Below are 26,907 nucleotides of genomic sequence, written 5' to 3'. Positions count from 1 at the left end.
GGTACAGACCTATCTCAGTCTGGCCCAGGCTCAGGTCTGACTCGAAAAATTTCAAAGCACTACAGTAATCACATTAATTCACGAAAAGAATGTATTCAAGAAGAAATAATTCAGAGTTCTGTACTTAATAAAGTCTCAATTTGAAATAAAAAGCAAAAAAGTCTTTTATTCCAATGAAATATATTGCATTGTTAAGGTCTAGTATATTACACTTATACACACTCTTGACAGAATATATCATTGCAAATAGGTGACCTTTTCCAACCCAAACACTCTCTAGAGCCCAGTTTTTAAAAAAGGCATTGATTACAAAGGTCATAAACTTCCATAGGGATTTTTCTTAAAGAGAACAAAATGTCTTTTCAAGCATTAAATTATATATATATATATATATATATGTATTTTATATATATATTCCCTTACATACACATTATTAATATATTTAGGGGAACCATTATGAAATGGCTTGGCTGTTTTCCAACAGGCTTAGGAAACCAAGAATAAAGAATTGCCTAAATATCTCTACTCATTCACAAAATTATCACTAGAAAGACAGTGGGTATGGTTCACAGGGAACTGTTTCATGAGCCTCAGAACAGAATTAGAATTGAGTGTGTCTGATGCTACTGATAAGAACCAAGGTTCCTGGTAGGTACTTCACACCCTCCCAGGTTTATATTTAAATGACTGATAGTTGAGTAATGGTATACAGGTAACTTAAGAAGATAATGCAGATGTGTAAGAGAATAGCTCCCTCTGTTCATACTGGCAGCAGTCTGCCTTACGACGACCTATGATCACTGCACACTAAAGCATAGCCGGGGAGAATGGGCTTTGGAGGCACCCTGTCTAAATCTGAATCCCAGCTCCACCACTTTGCACCTTGGGAACTTTGGCTACATAATTTAATCATCTCGTGCTTCAGTGTCTCTAAGAGAAGCAAAATAATGTTCCCAAAGACTAAATGAGATTACATCTGTAAAACGCCGCTTAGCATAGTTCCTAGCTCAAGGAAAATACTTCATAAATAGTACTAAATTATAAGATACATAAAGGCAAAGATTTTTGTCTGCCCTTCTCACTGCTATGGCTCCAGTCTTTGGAACAGTAACTGGAAGACAGTAGATCCTAAAAAAATATTTGCTATCATCTGAGTCTCACTTATGTTGATTTCATTTTGCGATGTTAAACAAATCCTCATAATTCCATTGCTATGATAACAGATCTCCATCCAGCTGAAATTTTTTCTGTATTTATCCAGTAAGTGTAAACAGAAAAATAGAGGACAATCTTTCTTCTTTTTCGTAGTTTTCCTTTAAAAATATTTCTCATATGAATGCTGGAATCTGCAACCTATGTATTTTTAAGCTTTTTTTTTTTTTTTTTTCAATTCAATGAATGTCTTCCCTTCTCCTTGTCTAAGGAGTCACTTTTTGGTATAAAGTAAAACTACAAATTTTCTTTATTTTGTCTTTTATTTAGCTACTCTGTCAAATTTTCTTATTTATTCTTAAGTTTTCCCAATTATCTACAAGGAACATAATTTGTTTTTTTTTTTAATATTTATAATGATTATTTCACTTTCTATCTTGTTACTAATTAGCTAGAACCTTTAAAGCAACATTGAAGAAAAGTGACAATAATGGACATCCTTGGCTTTTTCCTGATTTTAATGGAAATGACTTCAATATTTAATTGTTTTGTGTTTGCTATTAGGTTTCAGTAAATATTCTGAATTTATTTAAGTGCTTTCCTTCCTATTTCTCTTTAGCTAGAAGTTTGGAATGGTGCTGAATTTCATCTGTTGACTTTTTGTCATGTGTTGCTTTAGCCATGCTGTTTCCGTTTTAGTTTGATAATGTAATGATTTGGGTTGAAGCATGTCCTCACATTCTAGAAATAATCATACCTGTTCATCCCTTGCATCTAGAAATAATCTTACCTGTTCCTAGTGTTTTATTCATTACACACTGACAGACTAGTTGTTAATACCTTTCAAGTTTTCAAATCTGTAATCATAAATAAAGTTAGTTTCTATATATTTTAATATTCTCTTTATCAAGGGAAGGCACTATATTAGCATTATGTTAATTTTGTATAAGTTGAGTTTTAGATATTCTGAGCTTGCGTTTCCTATATAACATTCAATTACAGATGCCAAGTAAGTTGCTAGACATACATGGCTAAAGCCTGGTGGAGAATGGCAACTAGGTGCAGATTTAAGCACCATTGCAATATGAGCAGGAATTACAACCATGAAGACAGACATATCCTAGAAAAAAGAAGTTATAACTCAATATGATTAGTCTTCCTTCACTCTTATAAGTGTTGGTGGGGATGAGATACCCAGAAAAATTCTGAACTGTGCAGGATCATGGCATGCCAGATACTAGAAAGCTTTTATTTTTATTTATTTATTTGAGAAACAGAGAGAGAGAGGGAAGCAGGGAGGCAGAGCACTAATGGGGGGAGGAGTAGAGGGAGAGGGAGAAGCAGACTCCTGGCTGAGCAGGGAGCCCAAAATGAGGCTTAATCCCAATCCTGGGACCCCAGGATCATGACCTGAGCTGAAGGCAGACACTTAATGGACTGAGCCACACTGCACCCCAATAGAAAGCTTTTGAAAAAGGCTGATCGACACTATTAAAAGATAAAAGAAAATATAAGATGATCCTTGAGAAAATATCCACTGGTTTTAGCAGTTGACATCAGAGACAGGAATTTCAGTAAAGGTAGAAGCCAGATGGTGGATGACCCATAACAGGGTTGAGGGAGTTTAGATGGTGAGGACAGATTACACTTTAAAAAAATTTGGACAATAAAGGAATTGGATAATAACAACATATATTCAGGAGAAAGATTTTTTCTCAGAATGGGAAAGTGTATAGTATATTCATGTGTCAAGTGCCAAGATTTTCTAGAAGATACTAAAGATAACAAAGAAAAAAGAGATACTTCTTATAAGGAAGACTCACGGGATATTGAAAAGAATGGAGCTCAAGGCCATGGGATTGGTCTTTAAAAGGAACAAGGAGACATCATCCACAAAGGTGAGAGAAAATAACTTAAAAATAAATGGAAAAGTAGATGAAATGTAAATAGTGGCAAGAAGCTGATTCATTTCAAGCCATAGGCTTCATTTTCGAAGGAGGCAGCAAAGGCGTCTGAGGAGAATGAGGAGACAGGACAGCTGTCCAAAGAAAGGGCCTGAAGGGGAGCTATGAATGTTCAGCAGAGCTTCAGAAGGTCATGGACAAGGATGGTGGCCAAGGACAAACAAATGATTTCATCCTAGAGACCAGGTGAGGGGGAAACCAATTATTTGTGGAAGTATCAATCTGTATTCTATTTGTTTCAGCAATCCTGGACCACGCTAGCGGAATGGAAAAAAAAAAAAAAAGTGCTATACCAACGCCAAGGTGCCAGACTAGAGCCTTGCTGAGACTGTACTAGAAGGACAGGCATAGTAGAAGAGGATGGAAAGGAGGATTAAATGATCATCAGTGGGATTCAGTGCTGGGCAGGGAAGGACAGAAGTCTGATAGATTTGAACAAATCAGGAGAAAAAGACATATTGGAAGAGCAGAATGTCTGAAATAAAAAAGCAGTTGTATTGCAAGTGAGACAAGATGCAATTCTGGAGTTTAAGTATTTCTGAGATGGAATGTTTTTCTTTAAGGCAAGAGTGTGATCCTGGAAATAGAGGGCTGATGTTCATTCAGTAATAGGGTTACAGAAGTTTGAATAAGTTAGGGCTAGGTCTCAGATGGATCAGCGACATACTTTTAAAATCTCCCCAAATTATAGCAAGAAAGAAATGACAGGAGTAAGAGAAACTCACTCCTAGGCAACAGGTAGTGTAACCAGACTGTATGCAATTTTTTTTTGAGGATGTATTTTTATTAACGAGTAGAGATGGTCGTGTATATCCAAGATAATGCCAGCTTTTCCCTCTTGGCTTCCTGAAATGTGGTATTTCAGTAAGGGGTCCTGTGCCCTATTGACAGCTGAAAGGAAACCACCCACCTAAAGGAGAGGCAGGTATCAGGTAAAGCAATAGATGAAACTCAGTGAAGACAATGCTTTGATGGAAAAATGATCTTGCTAAAGATTGTGGACATGGAAAAGATTATTGATGGTGACATGAGGTTTCCAGAGGACTCAGCAGAAAAATGTTGAATCAAGGTGATGGTAGAAATATCCAGCAAATGAGAGAAAGAATGGGAATGAGAGGATTAGAATTCATGTTGGTAGGTGACAGGGTGGTGGTAGTGAGTCTCCCTTGCATTTGGTGATGAGTAACTACAGGGTTGAATTACAGGGCCTATTTAGAAGTAGATGGCCTCAAATAACTCTGGCACAATAAGGGTTCCAGAACATATCTTGCTCAATCTCAGGGAAACTGTAATGGCCACGGGGTTCAGGAAGAGGCCAAAGAGCTCTTTTCTCAGGAGAGGCTGCCTCCCACTTTACAGAGCAGTTATTTCTCCACTATAGTTCCTCCATCCCGGTTATTTAAACTATTTCACTTCAGTGATGTCAAAAATCATCCTCACATGAAATATACAGCTCCAGCTATAATAAAAGTATGGTAAGAGAACATAAAGGTCTGGAGAATATATTAACATATGCAGTTCTGAGCAGTTGTTAGAAAGTAAATTTGGATTTGAGCTTCCCAGAAGACAAAGAAAAGAGGGAAAATGTAAATAATATAGGATTCACAGGGCCCAAGAAAAACACCATTTGATCAGTTAGAGTCCCAGAAACTTTTCATACTCTGAGACGGAGAGAAATTTCAAGAGTGAGTCTGCAGGACATTGTGTGGTACAGTATATACAACCCACAATACCATCCCTAAGACACTGAAAATTTTGCAGCTATTTATTAAAATTCTTCAATGCAGGATAATGGCAAAACCCTGATGAATCCTATGAAGAATTCTAAGGTGTCAAAGGCAAGCATGTAACTCTCTGGAATGATCCAAAGGACATATTTTAAAACTATCAGAAGAAATAACTTAACAATCAGTTTTTCGGGTAATCCACCAAAGATACTATTTTATTTTGACAACTTAAAAAAAATGAGAATTGAAAAAAAGAAGCATTTGAAGTTGTAACCCTTAGTAAGAATATAGAGTATGAAGATACCATGATATAAGAAAGCATACCTATGGAATTGAAGAAATTGAACTGAAACACACATGTGGATGGAAAGCCTCTACATGACTATGGCAAACAGAGCCAAGGGTCACAATCTTCCTCAGCAAGCATTTCTGGGTTTTCTCCAACACAGCTGAGTCACAGAGGCCCTCCATAATGTATTTGGACAAATTTCACAATAATCATTAGCTTCCATATTCATAGAAAAGTCTGTTGTATAATATTTCAGATTCGAGCCAATTGAATTCTGGAGGACATCTGCAAAAACACTGTATTTTGTCTTCAGACATCCTTTCTTAGCCAGACAAATGCCTCCCAAAGGCCCAATCCTAGGTGTGGCACAAGGACTATACCACCAGGGTACAGAATGCAAGGTACACATCTTCGATTCTGCATAGCAGTGAAAGATGTTTTTCTATTTCCCTGATACCCAAGTTAAGCTCCTTGAAGCTCAGATTATTTATTGCATTACTTTTGTAACCTTTCTCCCAAAGGAACATGTAATCCGTACACAGTTGGCATCAAATATTACTGGATGGTAGATTTGTTTTTAAAATGGTAAAATTAGATAATACATCTCATCTAAATTCATGGAATTTTCTTCCCTAATAATAGAGCCATGTGATAGCTTAAAAAACACATGCTCTATCATCATTCAGTGGCAGTTTATTCATTAGAACATTCTGCACTCTTCTGAAATTCAGCATATTTCATCACATCTCATATTTGGTTATTTTCTTTCTCAAAAAGCCTTGTTACAAATCCAATGCGTTTAGCTACCAAACTATGTCCGTAAGGGTCCCTGGACAATAGCTTACATTTTAAATTGTAGTAATTGTGGGTGCCGCTGACCTGTCAATCTCAAATATATTTATAAGCTGCACACACAAAAATGAAATGAACAAAGTGAGTCAGATTAACCAGCTCTGACTACACATTTTAAGAAAATCACTGGGTGTGCCTAGGATCCAATGCTAACAATTTGTTACGCATCACAGTGTTACAGCTTTCTAAATGGTAAGTAACTGTTTAAAAATTCCGAAGCATTCTTAAAATGTTTCACTTAAACATTTCTGCAATAAAATCTTATTGAACTGTTGCTTTCATTAATTTTCTACAGACTAGAGAGCAAGGAATTCAAGTTCGATTTTTTTTTTCTTTTAACTTTGCCTACTACCAGCAAATAAACTGTGCCTCTTTTTTAAATAAACCCCTGGCCTTGAGTTTTGGCCTCTTAATAGTAGCCTACATGGTTGACTACCCTTGGTGTTAAATTTTCTTAAATTGTATTTCTGTCAGTGTATCATTTTTTTAAGCAATGGACCCTATAATAGCAAGCACTGGTCTGTCAGGAGTGCATTTTAACAGCACGACACAAGTATTTTTCACTACAGGAGACAAACAATGATATGTATTACATGCAGTAAACACTGCCTTTGGTACATAGGGTTCTCTTAGCATTTATCTGTCTAAAATCTCACTGTGTCCTGAATAGGGGGGTGCGGGGGAGGGGGGGAAACCCTGCCTCATATTAATGTTGCCAGTGGCTACAGTGCAGCATTAGAAAGAGTCCACTGCCTTGGCACATTTCTCATGAAATAAAACCTTGATTTAATATTTAAAGAACAGAGCAAGGCATATTAGCTCATGCTTACAGAGTCCTTTTCTTTCAACAACTACCACATCTTTCTTTTACAACTCTTTCCCCAAGTATCCATACTTCCCCCTTCTTAGTTACTGAGTATCACTCCCAAACAACTTTCAATCAAGCTTAAAAGGCTTTTAAGAAATAACAGCACTCTCCAAATTGGGCGTGCATAAATCTCAGGGATGCTTAAACAATTATCGGCATTTCTATTTATTGTATATCCTATCCTTAAAAGAGTTTTTCTAATTGAGAGAATGTGCAATGGAGTATTTACAGTTTGTAAATATACATTGAGGTGTATACTTAAACTTCATTAGGAATAAAGGTACATCGTCAAAATGTTTAGAGAGCACTGTGAAAAAGAACCTCAGAAGATACTGGAATTCTGTTGTCCTTGCCACCTGAGGAAAAAGGTGCCAAAATTAGCTATGTGGGAAACCCAAAGCAAGCTGAAATTTCATACATCATGTTTCCCTATGGGATATTCAATGTAATGCTTCACAAGGGCCATGGAACTTTCACATGGTAACATGTGGAGAACGTGGGGATGTCAGATATTTCAGAAACCTCTCATGTCAGGCACAGGGAAAACTGCGAGTTCCATAATCCTGCCAATAATTCCAATTCATCTTATGTAAAATATACTGTAACCTTAATTTAACAAGTTCAGTAATCTCCACCGTGAAATATTTTTTCCCATACAGCTTCAGGCGCACATGACATTTCAGCATTTCTTCATCCCTCTTCTTTGTCAATGAAAAGTTGATATAACACCTTATAACAGTAGTAGCTTTTCATATTCTTAATTACTAATCACTCTTAAAAACATATCTTAATCCATTTCTTTAACCTTCTCCTAACATTTAATTTTCCAACTATCTTCTTTTTTTTTTTTTAAGATTTTTAATTTATTTAATAGAGAGAGGGAGAGAGAGAACAAGCAGGGGGAGTGGCAGGCAGAGGGAGAAGGAGAAGCAGGCTCCTCACTGATCAGGGAGCCCGATCCCAGGATTCTGGGATCGTGACCTGAGCCAAAGGCAGACTCTCAACCAACTGAGCCACCTACATGCTCCTAATTTTCCAATTATCATCATAACTCAGTGCTATTCTTTCTTCATAAGAACAGAAACTCACATTGGAGGGTCCAATGTGTGTTCAATCCATCAGTGTGTTCAAATCTTTCCCTATGGTGTTTCCTTGATACGCTCTGACAGTTTTATGAATATGTCTCTTACTCCTATTTACAAATGAATAAACTGAGGCTAGGAGAGGTTGAGTAACTCACCTAGGAATATACAGCTGGGATGTAGCAGAATAGGGTAGATTTCAAATCTGGACTCAGCACCATTATGCTACTTGATATGCCTCTAAAAGCTAAGGATAAGCTACCTCACCTAGTTTGGGAGACACTTAGCAAATTGAAAAGAACTGGTGTGACTTTTATCTTTTTATAAAGTGATACAGAAGGTAAGCAGATGAATGCATCATAATAGAAACAGATGACTAATTTGCCATTAATGATAGTTGGGGGGGAGAGGCAACACCCAATGTGGTAGAACAATAAGAAATACCAATAAAATGATTTAAAATACACTGGCTGTGTTAAAATGAATGTAAGATAAGCTCATGACTTTAGAATCACTATAAAAACTGACTTGTGGTTAAAAATGAAAGGCTCTGTTTACCATCCAGCAGATAAATCCTCAAAGGAAAATCAAAAAAAATTTTTCAATTTAAAATCTCCTGAACATGTGTAACTTTTTCTCAAGTCACTGTAGAAATCTATCATTGATCAAGAACACAAGTCATTTAACACCTTTAGCCAAAAAAGCAAGTGGTTTCTATTGCAAAGATAATTACTAGTTTAATAACTACTCTTACCAAGATTATTTAAATACCAAGCCAACTGTCAGGTCAAGATCAAGCAACTTTTCCTTAATATCAAGCTCAAATTGATGCACTCTGGTAGGTGAGAATCACAAAATGGTTAGAAATACAGGTCTTCAACTCAACCAGGATAAGATGGTAGGTAGTACAGACGTCCCAGCTACAAAAAAAAAAAAGAAGCAGAATAGGAGGGCCACTAGAAATTGTAACAAAAGGAAGCACTCAGGATGTACACAGTGACAGCAGAAATTAAAACTTGTAAAGCCATTTGGCCACCACCTATCTTCTCCTTGCTGTCTGAAAAGTACATTTTGGATTTCTACGTGATGAAGTATAGATGGCCTGCCCACTGTTTTAAGATTTTATTTTATTTTTTTAATTTTTATTTATTTATAATAGTCACAGAGAGAGAGAGAGAGAGAGGCAGAGAAACAGGCAGAGGGAGAAGCAGGCTCCATGCACCGGGAGCCCGACGTGGGACTCGATCCCGGGTCTCCAGGATCGCGCCCTCGGCCAAAGGCAGGCGCCAAACCGCTGCGCCACCCAGGGATCCCCTGGCCACTGTTTTAAAAACTCACCCACTCAAGCTATGCCTCTGAAAGATTTTAAGGCACATTAGGACAGCTTCTCAGCCAATACTCATGATGGATCCCAGCCCATTTTATAAATATAAATACAGGCCCAAGCACTTTGATTTGTATTTAAATTTTAAACTATTTTTTTCATTTTTAAAAGACAGTTTGTACATACATATCCCACTCTCACAGAAATGCATATTAATCTTTTAGTTTTGAAGATTAATCCTTAGCTCTTCTTGATGTGAAACTAAAATTAGTGAACTGGGGTATAGGTTAGGAATGGGAAATATGAGTATAAACAGAACACTTATGTAACATTTGCCCCATCTCATCAAGAATATGATTAAGTAAGTTGTTTTAAATAAAAATAGGACTTTGATGCATTTTCTCTCAATGCTGGGTTTGGAAACATTTATAATAACTAGAGTAAATATGTTATTTTAAATATTTTATACTAGAAAATAATTTAATAAGGCTTGGCTTTTCTTTTCTTTTTTTTTTTTTTTTTTGGCCTGACTTTTAAAATAATAAAAGTAATCACCCTTCAAAGAACCTTTGAAAAATCCACATCTTTGCAATTTTTATTACCTAAGTATTCACCAAATATGAATTATACTACAATCAGGGAAGAGCTTAAAAAAATAAATAAATATAAAATAATAAAAAAAAAAATCAGGGAAGAGCTTAACAACATCTTTGGCCATGGTGTTATACCCATGCATGCTATGTTGGCAGCCTTAGCTCATCAATATGGACATTCCTTTGTAGTTCCCCTTGAAATACTACAATGTATAAATTGTCCTGATGAAGTCTGTAATCCCAAATGGAACTCATTCTGTAACAGCCTATCTGAATAGGCTTCACAGAAATTCTCAAATGGAGGTATTATCACTTCCTTATGGAACATTTAGGGAAGTATAGGAGCATCTTGATTGTAACAGTAACACAGAATACCACAGGACCACATAATGGTTGCTTCTAATCCTTGTCTCTTCTGCTTTTATTCTTTCCAACCATATTAACATCCTTAGTGCTCCTTAAACACATCAGAAAAGCTTCCATTTGCAAGGACTTGGTATGGGCTGATCTCTGTGCCTGGAATGTCCTTCATATACAACCCTGTGGCTGGCTCCTTTACCTTCTTAGTTTTTTACTCAAGTCACCACCTCAACAAGAACAATGGTGAATGAGAAAATGGAGACCAGTGATGCTAAGCATTTTATAAGGAGTGTCAATTGTATCTCTGTTGATTGTACTGATTTCTGTAGTAAGAGAAGAAAACAATGCAAGCTGCATGAAGGTTACAGAGCTAAGTCAATCTTACCCTCCATCCAAAATATAACTATGAAGTTCAAAGCTTAGTTTCTGTAATAGGACTACTGGCTTACATAAGGATCTTTACAGAGCCCAATATTTACATATTATTCATAACTTCTCTTCCTCAAAAATTTTCTAATCTCTTCTGAGTATACCTCTTCTCACTCTCTATATTGCTTTGTTGGGACATAACTAGGCTAAAACTCTAAATATTTTACTTAATTATTTGACAATAGTGACTCTATCCATTGTAGAAAATTTGAAAAATAATTTGCCCTTAAGTTCTTCCCAAATTTCTCCTACTGTCTACCTTATCCTTTACTCAGTAAAATATTAATAACTTGATGTTTGTACATTATATAAAATCAATTAGAAATATAATATCCCACATTAATTATTTATAGGAATGAAGTATTGGCACTCAAATATTTGTTAAGTAACGAAATTGTTTCTTTTTTTTAATTGTTAGAGAGATAGTAAAGCATGTAATCATAAATATAAACTCCATACTACCCACTGAGCAAGGATGTGCTGTGGAAAGAAGGATTCTTATAGCTCAGAAACTTTCCAATCTTTTTTTGTAATAAATAGTCACAGAAAATACTAGTTTATAAGTTTTAAGGCAATTGAATAACTTATAATTTTTTGGATCTTCCAAAGCACAAATGATTTCTCAGTGGAAATTCACATGCAAAACTTATAGGCTTTAAGATCATGTTCACAATATAGTTGAACTTCTCACCTATAAAATACAAATAAACCTGCCCACTGGAACTAATATTCATACTTCACATGACAGTTATGACTGCTTTTTCTATTCACCTTACTCCCTCCCCATTCATTCAAGCAAACAAACAAACAAACAAAACAAACAAACAAAAAACAGGTACTAATCACTCATCTCACCCAGTCTAATATGTAGCTATTGGTCAGAATATATTTTTATTGAGTAGTTGGTAAATACAAAATAAGCATCATGTTTAATGCCATAGGTTTTTGAAGTGTAACAGCCCTGCACCTGCTATGTTGAGGGAAAGGTGAGCCATCTATTAAGGGACATTGCTTAAACGATTTTGAAATGTTGTAAAAACAAGAGAACAAAATAATTTCAAGAATAGTATGCACCTCCCAGAATTTTATAATCAAAACATAGCATTGTTTTTAAAAGTTTTAGAACATGAGAATAAACTAGCAAGTCCAAGATGTTCTTTTTTCTCTTGAAATTGCCTGTTGGGATCCCACATCATAAAGGAGATGGGAATTTATTTTTTCTCAGTGGTATTTAGATTACTACACAGCACTAGCATTAGCACATTTTATGAAGTTTCCTTCCCCTTTACTAGTCCTTGTCATATTTGATATTTATGTTTACTAAAACTGATTTTCTATTTTTATTAGTAGGATGGGTTTAATGTAGATGACGCTTTACTGCATTAGTAATAACAATTTTATTTAAATATGGCTTTGTTGTACTCCTCTGCAAATAATCTTTGAATTCCTAAGAGTCTTTTATTTTCCCTGTAGCCCAGTTGGAGAGTTTTTAATATTAAATTGAATCATAACAACACATGCTGGTTAGAGTCTAACTTAATACACGCAGCTTAATGTTAATTTTCCAACTTCAAATCAGAGATCTGACTATTCCAAGATGATTATTTATCTCAAGTGTGATCTTTGCATCATAAAAACTGGCGCTACAAAGGAAACAAATTTAGCAAAAGATTTAGAATCTTTACATAACTATAAAAATATTATTGAGACTTATTGAGACAAAAAAAGTCTATCAAGAAGTTAGGGTAGTATAGGGAGGAGGCAAAAGGCACAGATGAATGCACAGGTGACTGATGTGTTTAGTTTGTGAATATAGTAAATATGTTGATGAGTATAATAAAAGGGTATGCTTAGGTCCTAATTCCTTTAGAGGAAAGTTATCATTAATATCAGTAATCAGGGGCAAAAAGCCTCCATGAGCATAAGATATTGCTTTGAAGTGAGAAATAAAAAATCTAAATGCCACACTTCTTGCTTCACAATGTAAATTTCCACTTCAAAATAAATTTCTTATAAATAGCTTGAAAAAGAAAATATATGGTTTGATCATTAAAACAAGTATGCTATGATGGTAGAAACAGATATAGAATAGAACTGAGAGAAAACAGAATTGAGTGATAAAGATCACAAGGGAGTGTATTTAGGCATCCTACACTATTATAAAACTTGTCCTTCCTCTTAGGATAGTGAACATCCTATAAGATTAAGTCAGTGCTATAGTTACAATACCAAGAAATTAGCTGGCACCAAGTAGCTAATTTTATAAGTTTCAAAGCCTGTCAAACTATGGTGATCCGGTGAAAGTCAATCATGACAAAAGTTAATGTTCATTCTAAGGTCATATGGATTCTACTATCTGTATGTGCAGCATGCATATACATACCTACACCTCTTTAATGCTTAACGGGGAAATTCAGCTTCTCTGTAGGAACAATCACTTATATAAGCCAATAAATATTAAAATGAAAGAAAAATGCCTTTTTGGAGAAACGTGGCTAATACAAATGTTGTTTAAAAAATATCTGGTCAATTGAACAGAAAGAATATTGCTGTATTCATTTTTGCTTTCCTTGGTTTCAAGATCTTGTCCTGCATTTATAATTCTTATGCTGATTAAAGTGAGAACTGTGAGTTAATTTTTTTTTTGGAAGACAGGATGAGGTTGCGGTATATAATTTTGAGTAACAGAAGCCATTCTCATAGGAATAGGAAAATGTTTTCAAACCAAATGCAAAAAGAAGATTTCAATGCCTCACAGGGTAATGAAGGAAAATATAATGGTTGCTTAAGGTTGGTGCAATTCTTTTAGGATATATAATTTTTATGTGAGGCAAAAAACTGAACTACATAATACATTTCTACAATGCATATATTCATCAAAACCATTTACAAAATTACCACTTTCAGCATGTTTTTAAAATGAGATTCCTTAATAAATTATGTTTATGCAGTCAAAACACAACATTAAAATTTATTATTAGTCACTTAATGGAAGTTAATGGTGAGTTTATAAATGAAGTCCTGGCTTACTTTGATATACTCTAAAAGCAACCAAAAATAGAGATTCTTTCCCAGAGTTCTATGTATTTTAAAGTGCCAAATAAGCAATTTTAGCAATTCTCAAATGTAGTTCTTCCAGATGCATTTAATCCTAAATATACTTGTAGAAACAGAATATTTTTCTGCTAAGTCAGGTATGTCTAACTTATCCATCTTATGTGTAAAAACTATCCTGACTGAAGTATTCCAAGCTATATAAAAAGATTTTTTAAAAAACAGTAAAAATATAGAAACAGTGTGAAGTTTTTTCTTATTTTCAATATTCTGGAGGGAAGTATTTTCAGTGAAAATATCTCATCTATAAAACAAGCCAAAACAAGAGTCACAAAACCAAAATAATTCATTCTGTTAAATACTCATTCACTGAAAATGGATGCATTACAGAATAATGATAGAGAGATATTGTGGATAAATTTATAGATGAGAAATTCTATATGTAGATGAAATATTTTTAACAGAGATTGCTGCAAAAGGGCTGTTGCTTAGAAAGCCCACCAATCTTTCCTAAAATGAGGGGCACTCTCTCAAAGTATTGGACAAAACAAAATTATCACTCCTGATTTGTGCCGGTTCTTGAATAGTATGCAGTCTAAAATGTTTGAACTAAAACTCAATAATGCTTTCCTATGAAAGACAAAAAAATGGACTTAAAATTACAACTTCTTATAAAGCTATGAATAAGGAAAGATCATTTACAAGGAACGTAACACTATTTTTTAGCAGAGTCTAATATATACACATATGCTAAAATATTTCATAATCCAAGGTTAGGTAACAAATTAAAAATGATGAAAATTATTATTACAATGAAATGTTAAGAGAACTCAAATGAAGCTTGTAGGGAAAAAAAGTTCATTTGGGAAGAGTTTAATTCTATATAAAAGTTTACATTTTCAGCATTTATAACAATAAAGTGATTTTTCAAATAATAAAGTTGCAATGATTTTTGAGGAAATCATTTCAACTGTCTATATTGAAAAGAAGACAATGAAGGAAGAAGAGTATTTATTCAACACCAAAAAGTATCTATTCAATGAATTATCAGATAAAATAATATAAACAATACATTTGTGTTTACTTTTAAGGTTGTAATTATGTACTAGTATAAATTTAACCTTATATAAAAATTTAGAAGCACCAGATTTGATTAGTGTGGAATAAAGTTAGAGCCAGATTAATACTCTATGTAGCATTTACTTTTAATTTTCAGTATGAAAGTTATTATATGATTATATTAAAGCATGCAAAATTTGTAGTCAGCATAACAGTTTCAAATCCTTTTTCTTAATTGGCAACTATGGTGGCACATGAAGCATCGTTCTCTCCCAGCAGTTTAATTTAAACAAATCATTCTGAGATATAAAAATAGCAAATTACATTAGATTTTATATAAGGCTTTTTTGGCTGCTCATATAGGAAGAGCTATAAGCAGCTTCCATGCTATACATCACAGCTAACGGCTTTGAATACATTTTCTGGTGAGACCCCCATTCAGAGATACAAGATCTAGCCTACAGTGACTTGATGCTTAAAATATATATGTAATAAGTTATAGGTTTAACAAAAAAAAAAAAAAAAGGAAAAATTTCCCACTCTCAAGTGGTAAATTCTTGTATTCTTTACTGCCTCCAAGTTGAAAAGTAGTTTGTTATTTCTCCTGGTTCTGACTTTTTAACACTTGTCACAAAATTTTAATTCTAAAACTCCGATTATATGTTAACTACTCTTTTCACATTTTCCAAACTGGAACAAGGATGACAGATAAATTAGTAGTGACTAGAGTTCTGTAAACATCATTACTAAAACTCTGCTGTATTTACACAAGAATTTTTAATCTACTTTGGGCATTCTAGTTCAAGGTATAAAGATGCTTCCCTAATTTGTCATAAGTTGAATTATAAAAATAAAAAAGTTACAAATGCATTGGATACATTTTTTTAACATATACATTTCAAGGTCTTGGCTTATATATATTGATGGGCAGATTAGCTTCATAGATAATATCAAAAAGCATGTTAAAATAGAGAAAGTTTCGAAAGTCAATCCTTCTGTTCCTTTATGTAATGAATTTCCAAAGGCAGAGAACAATCCTACAAACTGGCAAATTCTCTCTCATCAGATATGTGCATTGCATATTCTACAGAAAAATAAAAGATGGTATTCCAGCCCCGTTAGGGAAAATGAATAGTTAAGATCTGAGATTCAGTATATAAACGGTAGAATCATTTTTCCTTTTCTTAAATATAGCTAATTGTGCCACAAAGAAGGAAAAAAGTCTAAGCGAAATCATATTTACCACAATAATAGTTTCTATAACTCTAAGAAAATATCCTCTGAAATTCTTGTGTTCATTATTCAAAGACCTTGAAAAAACATGTCATCACTTTCGTTACCCAAAGTAACACAAAATAAAATGTTATAACTTCAATACTCATTGTTCAGAATTAGAAGTGTTTTTTGTTTTCTTTTTTGAAGGAGAATTAGGAAGCTAAGTACAATTGGCAAAAAATATTTCACTCTTCTTTAGATACGAAAAAATTGTTTGGTCCAAGATAATACCTACAATTAATAATTTACCAGTACAGATAAAACTATTTTTTCTTTATCATTTTCCATATTCTTACTTAGATGCCTACTGATTTAGACAGAGAAATACAAACCTGTAAGTTATTTACAGCTTGTTTGGTCACCTCAAAGAAATTACATACTATCCAAATACCAAAAACAAAACAAAACCACTTGAGAATAGTATTTAAATGGTTAAGCATTGACTGTGCAAAATACAGAAAGGAAATGTGAACTGAGGGAAATGAGAAAAATTATTTTCAAGCTCGGAAAGACAGTCACAAAATATTACTTGCTTACTGATATTACAGATTTTGTGTAGTTAATAAATAATTAGTAACAATTTGAGGTATATTTTTATTTTTCTCAAATTCATCTATTACCTAAAATTATACTTCTCACACAACAGGCATCCAATAAACATTTTTGAATGACTATACCATTCAAATAAATTAATTTGTAAATAAAGTTTTCCTAATTATATTTGTCTATCTGACATAACGGAATTAACTATTTTAAATATCCAATAAGAGACATATGCTGCTGAACATCTACACAATTTCATTGAGATACACACTTCTTACATAAAACTACAAACCACATCTGCAGCATAATCTGTAACACATAACACAGTGTTTTATACACATACCAATCACCCGTTTCACTTCTACAATTTTTAAGTATTGACAAATTACTCCTTGCCAAAGAAGTCACATTATATACAACAAACCTTCAGTTTAAATAAGGAATAAGCTTGCTGTTAACAACTTAGCTTGAAATGTTAACAATCCTTAGGCTGTTAACATAACAACTGGCCATTAATGTGGTTATGACCAATTTAAGAGGAAATTATACTCTGAGAAATGAAAATATTGGCAATCAGGACCAGAGTTTTATTCGAAAGAGTATGGTTTTTTTTAACAAGTTAACAAACATTAAAAGTTTGAGCCTATTAGAAATTAAGTCACAAAATATCATCTATCCTAGAGAAAGACAAACATTTCTGATATGGAAGCTATTTTGATAAATCCCTTTCAACAAAACACTTAAATGGAAACTATCAAATGGCAGTTTAACATCATATTTTTATTACCATAAAGAATAACACAAAACAAGTCTAAGGTTTCTTTCTGTGTCTGCTACTATTTTAACAACTGCAAAAACAGTTTAACTCAAAATACAGGTTATTTCACTGGCAAATTATAAATCTTCAAAATCCAGCTATTTCAACCACCTCTCTTTAAATCTCAGTTAATTTTTATTTTTATTGCTTATTAGAACACCTTAATCTTGCTCAGACTATAGAAACTTGTTTTGGAATTGTTGTTACATAAACCCACTTGAGACACTGCAGTTGTAAACAAATGTAAAAGTCAAAAAAAGAGTCCAAAAGCCATGATTATTGGTTAGGGGAGATAAAGCAAAACTAGGAAGCGTTATTAAATCACTGAAAGCAAATGCAAACGCTTTATGTGGAAATGAGGCTCTAATTCACAATGAGCAGAGGAAAAAAATTTTATTTCAAAGAAAAAGTTCAAAGACCGAAGTTCTAAGAGAATTCACGGAATAAGTTAATTCTGATTAGTTGTGCCACCACAATAAGGGAGATTCTGGCTATAGAGTCACTTCCCATTGTTGGCACCTTGCATGTATTTTGTGCCCTTGGAACACAGAGAAGTAGTAACAAGTGGTCATAATTAGCCTGGAGGCTGTCAGATGAGGCAGTTCTAAGAGGGGGAAAGAGCAGAATCTGATAAACAGTATTGGATTCACCCTTTTAAACCACTACTAAGCAAATGATATATTTTTGTATATAAAGATTAAAATAATAAGACCAAAAATAACTGAATTGCATACACTGAAGTACCAAATTCCCTAGAAAACACTTCCCCAAATGGCCAAGATGGTTAAGGAGCTATGGCTGATTGATAAATTTTGTGTCATAAAGGAAAAAAAATTCAAAATAAATCGCTTAATGTCAGACTAGAAAAGTGATTAATTATATCAAATATGAAAACCCAAATGATGCCATATATCATTTCTCTAATTTGATAGGTCCTACTTTATTAATATATGTAATTTGCAGCTGAATCAAGTCACAAAGTTCCCTGAAAAGCAAAATAATTTTTCTTAAATAGAAGTTCATGTGTTGAGTGCTAAATGCTGGGAAACAGGCTGAGTGAGCCTCATGGCTTTTTAAGCAAGAACATGTGAATGGTCCTCAAACTGTTCAGATGTTTACAGTTTAGAGAGTGGCTATCATTTTCCCATAATGATGGAGATCTTTACTGTGTTCATTTCTATAATGCTACTGGCAAGTCTGAGGCTGTTAATGCTCAGTGATATCTCTGTGATGCTCACTGGGAATGCCGCTGAGGGTGGGGGGATGTATTCACACTTGGAGAAAGTTTTCAAAACTGTATCATAACGATGCAAATACATACCAGCTAATTTCAAACTGACTTTCTTTGACAGATCAGAAACTGGAAGACAGCTGAATAACCCCTGTGTCGAGCTCAGCCTACCTTGTCCGTATGGTACTTCTATGTCAGTATGGTACACTTCTATGCTGATTTCCACCAAATACATCCTTGCTCAGAACTGGTGGTTTCAACATGGGCAGTGGAATAGCCTATTTCTAAGTCTGAGCATAGCATCCAGGCTGGCCAAATGGAAACACTTTAGATGTGATGTTTTATTGGCCATTACTTAAGCAAGAATTTGCATATGAGGCACCTGGCAACACTTTGAAGGCTGACAGGTCAACAGCTTTCAGGAATATAAGCTGCTAATAAGGAAATGAAACCCCAAAAAATACACTTACAAAAAGTACTTTAAAAGGAATCCAGTCATCACTGGTGTGCAAGGATAATTCCTACCTCAGATAGTCTCTGCGACAAAGGATAAGATTAGCTTTAGTGTACAGGGTGGAGCCCACCTCTCCCAAACGACAGTCACAGCAGGCACACTTCAGGCAGTCTTCATGCCAGTATTTGTCCAGTGCCTTTAGAAGATACCGGTCCTTGATCTTTCGGTTGCAGCCAGCACAACCTTTCGGCTTGGTGTCTGGCTGGACTGAGAGCATTTGTATACCTAAAGGAAGACAAAAACAAAAAAGGGAGCTGGGACTACAAGGAAGAATCACAAGATGTCAAAAGACAAGTTTCATATTTAATACTGCTTTTTGTCCAGGAGCCTTAGACTTTCTTTTGTAGGGCCATACCAGAATCAAACTAAATTTTGGAAACAAAAGGCTCAAATGTTATAAAGTCCTCATTAAATCATTTATAAAGTCACATCTACAAAGTGGGGGAAAATAATGCATTCATGTTGTACAGGGTAAGCAGACGTTATATACACCAAGCTAAATAGCGTCAAATAATTCGGTAGTGTTCCCCATTCTCTATCTAGAGTGGTTCCTTTGGGAAAAAATGTGAGGAAGTGGCTAACAATTTTAAAGAAAGCTATTTAACAAACTAGTCCATGTACAGTCTATGAGAGTCAAAAATGAGTTTTTCTTTACTGGCTGGAAATTCACTTGATATGTGCTTGACAGTGGAAGGAGAGTGCACCCTTCTGGGATTACACTAACCTGACTTAGCAGTGGGGATGTTTGTAGTTAAACACACGGTACAGTCATTCCAAAAGCTCACCAATACTATATTGCTTGTTTGCATCCAAATCCTTCCTTCTGTGCTCTTGATATTTCAAATTATTCCTTACATTAAAATTTTTAAAATGAATCTATACTCACAAACGTCAGTCAACGGCAGATTACCTCACCGTATACTACATGCTTTTATATAAAACTAAAGTACAGGATTAATTTATTACCATAAACATGCACTTATTTATTTTATAAGGGAAAGAAGAAACAACAGAAGGTAACATCTAAATATATATAAATTACATAAACATATGTACATAAATATATTATGTGCATGTATATACATAGTGCACTAGACACAGGACGTTTATGTATTTTAGAGACATAGCTCCATCATAAATAAGGAGTCTAGCTGGGTTCTGTAGGTTTTACAACTTGACTGGAATTTTTTCAATGAAAGGCTATTCCCTTTTGAGTTTCTTCTTTCCTAAGTGTCCAACACCCAGCTTAAAAAAAAAAAAAAAAAAAGAGCTGGACCAACTATTCGGAACTTCATATTAATCAAATAACTCATCCTAAGCACTACAAAATACTGTAGACATCATCGATTCCTAACTCCCTCATTTTACAAATTGTGCTAGAGGCCTAAGAGAGTATAAGGACTTGCTCAAAACTGAACGACAGTGAAGTACTAGACTTGGTGGTCTTCTTCAGAGATCCTGCTACTATAGGATGCTTCCTCTCCTACTCATAAAGTTTTAAACTATATAAAACACCAAATGTGGATGCACTTGAAACAGTTTCAAGAAGAGAAATGCCAAGCTATGATCTTATATTCCCTACTCCAAAGTAGCTTAACCTCCTTTCGTTTCCTCTGATGCCTTCTGATGAAGGCTTTGCCTCCATTACCTTCACAGGCTTTTTTTCTTTTTTTAATCACACAGATAAGAGACACTCAGGCACTGTACCATCAGAGGTGAAAAACTTTTCTAGCTACAAATAATACACCGATTGCACGTATCGTTATGATGTTGAACTTCCATTAGAAAATAACTTCTCTGGTAGAGTACTGGCATAGGGAATGGCGGGGAAGAGAGCAGGGTGGCTGTTCTTTCTGCATGATATGCATAGCCGTGGTAGTCAGAGCTGCAGACTAGCAGCTGGATTTGTACCGACGAGCAGGTGGTATTCCTACAGTCTGCTTTCTGTTCCTTTTCTTTGAAGGAGCTAAGGGTCTAGTGTAGATTAATCATAACCCTTGATAGCTTTGCTAAATCTCACTCTCTAGAACTTCTAACAAATGAAGTTTCTTTGATCACAACTAGTTACCGTCTTCCAGCAAGGTTCCACAAGGAATAAATCCCATTAATTACAGTACAGAACATCTCCAAGTGCCTCTTAACCATATACCTGGGGGGAGGGGGGAAATTTTGATTTACTAAGTGACATTCTGTATTTCGTTATTGAAAACATCAAGAGATATGAGGGGCTCTTCTAATTAGCCAATTTATCAGGCTCTTATTTTTTCACAGCACAAAGCTGAGAAAAATCTAAAAATTCCTTTTCAGTTGCAGCCCAGCTACATTTCCTTTAGTTGAGTTACCATCATCAAGCGTATAAGGTCAGCTATCTCTATTCAAAACCCTTTGCAACCAAGACAGGGAATACCAACATTTGGCACAAGTAACACTACCCTGCTTGTCTTCACAAAATGTTTTTGTTGTGTTGACATTTTAATTTAGCACTCAGAGGCCAATTAATATTTGAAACTCTTACATTCTGTTTGGCCTTGGGCTTGAAGGAGTTTGATATTTTGCACTCCAGCCTGGTACCTTCTTTTAGAGAACATCATCACATTTCTCTCGGAGAGGAAATCGCTTTCAATACGATGCAAGTTAACAGTCGTAGAAAAAGAACTATTTAGGAGTCGCCACGTTGCCACGTACCTAAAAGGCACAAAGCATCAGCAGCACCCCCTCCCCATCCAGAAGAGCACCACTGGGTAGAGTCATGCGTTGGGAGCTGAGAAACATTTCACAAGTTGCTCATAGCACATCAGGACTCATAACTAGTTTTAGATTGGCATGTAAATTGTTCAGAGGGAAATTCTTATTGCCTCTGAGACCCTGCCATCCTGAGTTATTTGACAGTTTAAGGGAAATCATAATTAAAAAAAAGACATAAATAATAGCCTGTGCAGTGTGGTGTGCAGAAATAAGTAGAACCATTTCATTTAAACTCTGGTGAGCTTTTAATTGCCTGGATTGCATTGTGAGGCGGCCTAACGGTTGATTGCCTCCATTATGTTTCCTTGTTCTGTGCCATTCATCCGCGCAGTCTCAGCTTCAGTAGTTAACACAACAAAGTAACCACAACTCCACAACACACAGGGGTTTAAAAAAAATAATCATAATCAAAGATTTGCAGCACTTAGACACAGTCTTTTATATTTTTGGACGAACTGCACATAGTGAATGGAAAACATTTTGTGCCTGTCGAAAGATTCAGAGAGAACAATCTGGGAGAAGGAACAGGAAGAGGGAATACATAAAGGGGGTTGGCAGAGATGAGGTGCCTCAGGAAGATGCTAAAACGGGAATGCAGGTTCTGCAGCTGGGAGCAGTGACACAGATTAAAAGAATTTGGCCAACGTGGCCATTCGATTGCCAAGAGGTACCAAACAAAAGATTTTCTCTCCTCCTGCCCATCTTCATCCTCTCCCCAACCCCCAGACCCGATTGGAGAACTGGATTGGGCCTAAAAGCTTGTTTCTCTCTGTTCACTGGCCCAGAGCATCCCTACAGGCTGCAGCCCCCTAAGGGACAACAATGCAAATAGATGTCCCCAGATCTCAGGCGCTGGAGCTGCTTAACTCTGTTCTGCCCCTTCAACTCCCAACCCCCTCCCCATCCTTCCACCGCCCCCTCCCCTTTTTGAGCAATGGAGCTGGGAACCAATTTGATTCCCTTTTTCTCCAATGCAGCTGCAAGGCTCAGAGATACTGACATTTTTCCACTCTTATCAGTTTAATTACAGTTACCATGGCAGCAAAGTGCTAGTGCTTGGCAAAGGCCAACAAGAGATTTGCAAGACTGAGTTCAATTTTGATGCAGCTCACATGCAAAAAATAATAATAATAATAATAATAAATAATAATAATAATAATAATAAATAAATAAGAAACATACATACACTCTAACAAAGAATCCCTTGCGGAGTTTATGCTCTAGCCTTTTGTGGTTGTGTCTTTGCAGCCACACAGGGATGATTTGCAAAGAATGTAGCAGTATTTGTTGCACCTAGCAAGATTAATTGGTTTAAGCAGCAGTCTTTCAAAGCAGTTACAACAATAATATTTTGGATCTTTTTTTTTTTTTTTTCAAAGACACAAAAGCAGCAGAAGAGCAGGAAAGCTTTTAAGCAGCTAAGAGTGCCGAGCGCCGGCAGAGTGCATCTATGATAGATTGTAACCTTACCAAAACTTTTCTCCTTTTTCTGCATGAGTTGACTTAGGCGTGCCTGAGTCGCAGCAGCTTCGCATTGAGCACCAAGCCCAAGGTAGAAGTGGAAGGGGGTCTTCCTGGATCTGGCTCAAGTGTGGACCTGGTGCGCAGCCTACACCGCCGAGGACCGACTATTGTGAAGCCACTTTGGGAGCGGGTCGGAGCGGCGGCAGGGGGTGGGGGAAGGGATGAGGGCGGCCAGACGAGACAGAGCGCACACACAGAGCCCCTCGCAGTGTGGCAGTGTGCAAAATGATGGCGAATGACAAAGCCACATGCTTCCCTAACTCTGCCCGTAATCCTAAAATCCCAGCGGCCCCTTTTAGCTTCGTGGTAACAAATGGATTTGATTAAACTGTCACATGCAGCGTTAGCATAGCATATCATGTTCAATATGAAAAAGACCATAAATCTGACTTGTGTTTCATAACAGCAATCTGGGTAGCCCCCCGTAAAAACGTGCTGCATCAGTTTGAATCTCAACCTAGTAGAACATAGGCACCTTGTTCCAGGGAACCTCTCTCCCCCCCATCCCCCCTCCCCCTGCAAATAGTCACTTTTCCATCTCTCGGGAACAACATTGTCTTATCGCGGAAAAGTGAGGGGAGGCAGAAGTGTCGACAAGAACCAAAAGATTGCAATTCCAACTCTTGGGGGAGGGGGGCTGTGAATTCCAGCAAGTACAGAGAGTGGGTCCGGAACCCACCGAGCGCTGAATTCCCTCGCTGCGGGCCAGGCCGGAGCGAACCTCTCCTGATTCCCAACTCTCCCTGCCCCTCTCTCCCCGGGAGTCAGGGGTGTGGGGAGGCTGCGGCTCATCCTGAACTTTGACTATTATCCACTCGAGTCGTACTTGAGACATTCCGCGCCGCAGCCGCTCTCCCTCCTTCCATCCACATCTTCAGCCTGCATCTATTTCATGTCTCATCATAAAAATAATGAAGCCTCACATGATTTAAACAAAACCGTCTCAGCAGAGCTGCAGCCCGAGTGAAAGTTGCAGTGCGGAGCCGGGCTGCAGCTCCAGTTTATGCCTCATTAGGAGAGGCTGGGGAAGGAAGAAAAAAAAAAAAAAATACCCACATCCGCACACGCACGCGCGCACCCGCAGACACACACACCACAAATAAGCCGACGCGTGTGTACACAGTTGCCGCACTTACCTTCTCAATTAAGCGATACAGGGGGAGGCGGTTCAGAAAGCACAGTGGCTGCTTTGTAGTGCTTCTCCTTGGGAAAGGTCAAAAAGAAGCATTGTTTGAAAAAAAAAAAAAAAAAGAGGGGGAGGGAATCTCTATTTTTTTTTTAAGTTTAAAATAATGAGGTCCTCAAGGATCCGCCAAGTAATGGTGTTGACCGCATCTGAGCCACAGGTGTCCTCCTTTTAGGCAACTGCAGTCCGAGGCTGTCTCTCTCCGTCCTGGCTCAAGACAACTTACCCCAGCAGCACGCGAGGAGCCGAGCTGGAGGAAGCCGCGGCTCTCAGCTGCAAAATGCAATCCCTTCCCAGCCAGACATAATACAGCCAAAGAAAAGGTCACTCAGTTATTACTGAGCCGGCGGAGCCCAGGCAGCGCTTGTCAAGACCACAGAGAAGCAGCTCCCTTCCGATTTAAGACTATTTACCTCTCGCCCCCACCCCTCCCCTCTTCTCTCCTTTCCTTCTCTCCCTCCCTCGCTCGCTCGCTCTTCTCTCTCTCTCTCTCTCTCTCTCTCTCTCGTGTGCCTGTTCTGCAGCTCAGTCAAGTACAGCCGCCCTCGGAAAGTGCAAAGCAGCCACGAGACAGATCGGGCTTTGTTGCTAATTTCCCAGGGTGAAAATTTACAAGCCTGCGAGTGCAGTCAGCACAGCCACATGCATATGCTACTCACAAACGCTGGGGACGACCCCGCGCACGAAAAGTGACCTCTGCAGGAGTGGAATGGAGAAGACCCTACCTCCTGGACCCGTCCAAAAGAAGTCCTGCGAGAGAGCTCTGGAGGAAGAGGATCGGATTCCTAAAATAACCGGGGCATTTTGGAATAGGTGGCCGCATTTAAAAGCAAACTGCCTTCCAAAGCCATTTCGGAAGCTACCAATTATGGAAATTAGAATAAAGCGAGAGAATCAAACTGCTACTAGAACACGCTGGAAAAACACACCACCCTCCTCTTTAAGAAATGTCTTGGGGGTGGCAGCAGCGGCCGGGTCTCTGACTTGCATTAATGAACTCTCCAAAGTGGCCTCTCAGCAGGGCAGTTCTGGCACACGAGCTGGGGAGCTGGGGCCGGGGCAGGCTAGTCCCTTCCTCCCTTCCTCCAGTGGTCCAAGTACCAAACTGTGAACTTGTTTCCTATTAACCAATACTGAACCCCATCCCACCCCCACTGACAGACTTTTTGCAATTACTTGAATTCCTTACAAATTAAAGTTCACATGAAAAACACCCAAGAGCACAAGAAACATGTTTTCCCAACTAACTTGGTCGGAACCATGGAGTTTCTTCACTATATCTGCCCTGTCTTCTTAGGCTTATTTTAGAGGCCTTCACAGGGTGGGGTTTTTTTTTTTTCTTTCTTTTTTTTTCTTTTTTAAAATTGAAGTTGGTTCTGTTCTCCCCAATCTCTGCTCCTCTTAACTTTACACCTGTACAGACCACTGGTAGCTTTCCCCCTAAGTTTTCAGACTTCAAAGTCATCCTCTCTTTTTTAAGTAATTCTCATAGCATCCCCACCAGATTTTATAAAGCCCTGTCAAAGGTCAAGTTTAAAAATAGTCCAAATCTGAGTGACACTGGCTGAAATATTTTAAGTGCCAAAAAAGATTCAACTGTTGAACTCCAAAAAACTTTTATTCTCAGCACCAACAGTTTTAATGTAGTTCCCGTTTAAAAAAAAAAAAAATCAAAGCATCCCCTCCCCATGTACATTCAGGCCAAATTATGCAACTCTTCATTAGGAAAATGACACAGCACTAAAAACTTATTTTTTTTATCCCTTCCCTTTTTTAAAAGCTCATAGTAAAATAGTATGTAGTTTGTTTTCCTCTCCCTTTAAAAGGCAAGAAAACTCAGAACTAACCTGAAAAATAACGAAAGTCACAGACGGCGGATTAATAAGAACCCCTTCAGTTGATTTGTTCTGTACATAGGCAGATTTCTTAAGTTTGGCTTTTCTGGCCCGTCTAAGCAGGCACACATGCACCTCACCCATCCGCACAGCTCCCGCTGTTCTACCCCACTTCTCTGCGTGAGCCACTCTGAAAACACCCCAGAGTGTGTGTGTGTGTGTGTGTGTGTGTGTGTGTGTGTGTGTGTGTGTGTCTCGTGCGCGCTCTCTCAGCCAATGCACTGAGAAGAAGAAAAGAGGGAGGGAGGGAGAAGTATGTGTGGGGAAAGGGAGAAATAAAATCAAAACAAATGGTACAGCTAATGAGGACAATTAAATTAATTATGTTCAAGGAGATGAGATTTTTTTTCCCTCCAACTGTATGATCTGTTACCCCTCGCTGGCAACTGCTGCTCTGTAATTCATGGCAACTGATTAGTGCATC

General features: G+C 36.9%; 1 protein-coding gene across 12 annotated transcripts in view; it reads right to left on the bottom strand.

The window, feature by feature from the left end:
* LMO3 (LIM domain only 3) overlaps positions 1–26,644 on the bottom strand; it is a 56,106-nt gene extending 29,462 nt beyond the window's left edge. Inside the window, exons 1-4 of one of the 12 annotated variants that reach the window (XM_072798840.1) lie at positions 25,314–25,385; positions 24,539–24,605; positions 21,649–21,818; positions 19,145–19,358 (exon numbers count right to left, since the gene is read on the bottom strand). In XM_072798840.1, the coding sequence (XP_072654941.1) occupies positions 19,145–19,358; positions 21,649–21,724 (290 nt within the window). In that variant the 5' untranslated portion in view covers positions 21,725–21,818; positions 24,539–24,605; positions 25,314–25,385. Of the gene's footprint in view, positions 1–19,144; positions 19,359–21,648; positions 21,819–23,348; positions 24,101–24,228; positions 24,377–24,538; positions 25,202–25,247; positions 25,603–26,435 lie in introns of those variants that run through there. The other 11 variants (XM_072798839.1, XM_072798846.1, XM_072798845.1 and 8 more) reach the window with 11 other exon arrangements.
* Between the last annotated feature and the right edge of the window lie 263 nt (positions 26,645–26,907).

Source organism: Canis lupus, chromosome 25 (genome assembly GCF_048164855.1).
Source record: "Canis lupus baileyi chromosome 25, mCanLup2.hap1, whole genome shotgun sequence".
Lineage (NCBI taxonomy): Eukaryota > Metazoa > Chordata > Mammalia > Carnivora > Canidae > Canis > Canis lupus.
The sequence above is the reverse complement of the archived record's forward strand: the minus strand, read 5'-3'. Positions and strand labels throughout refer to the sequence as shown.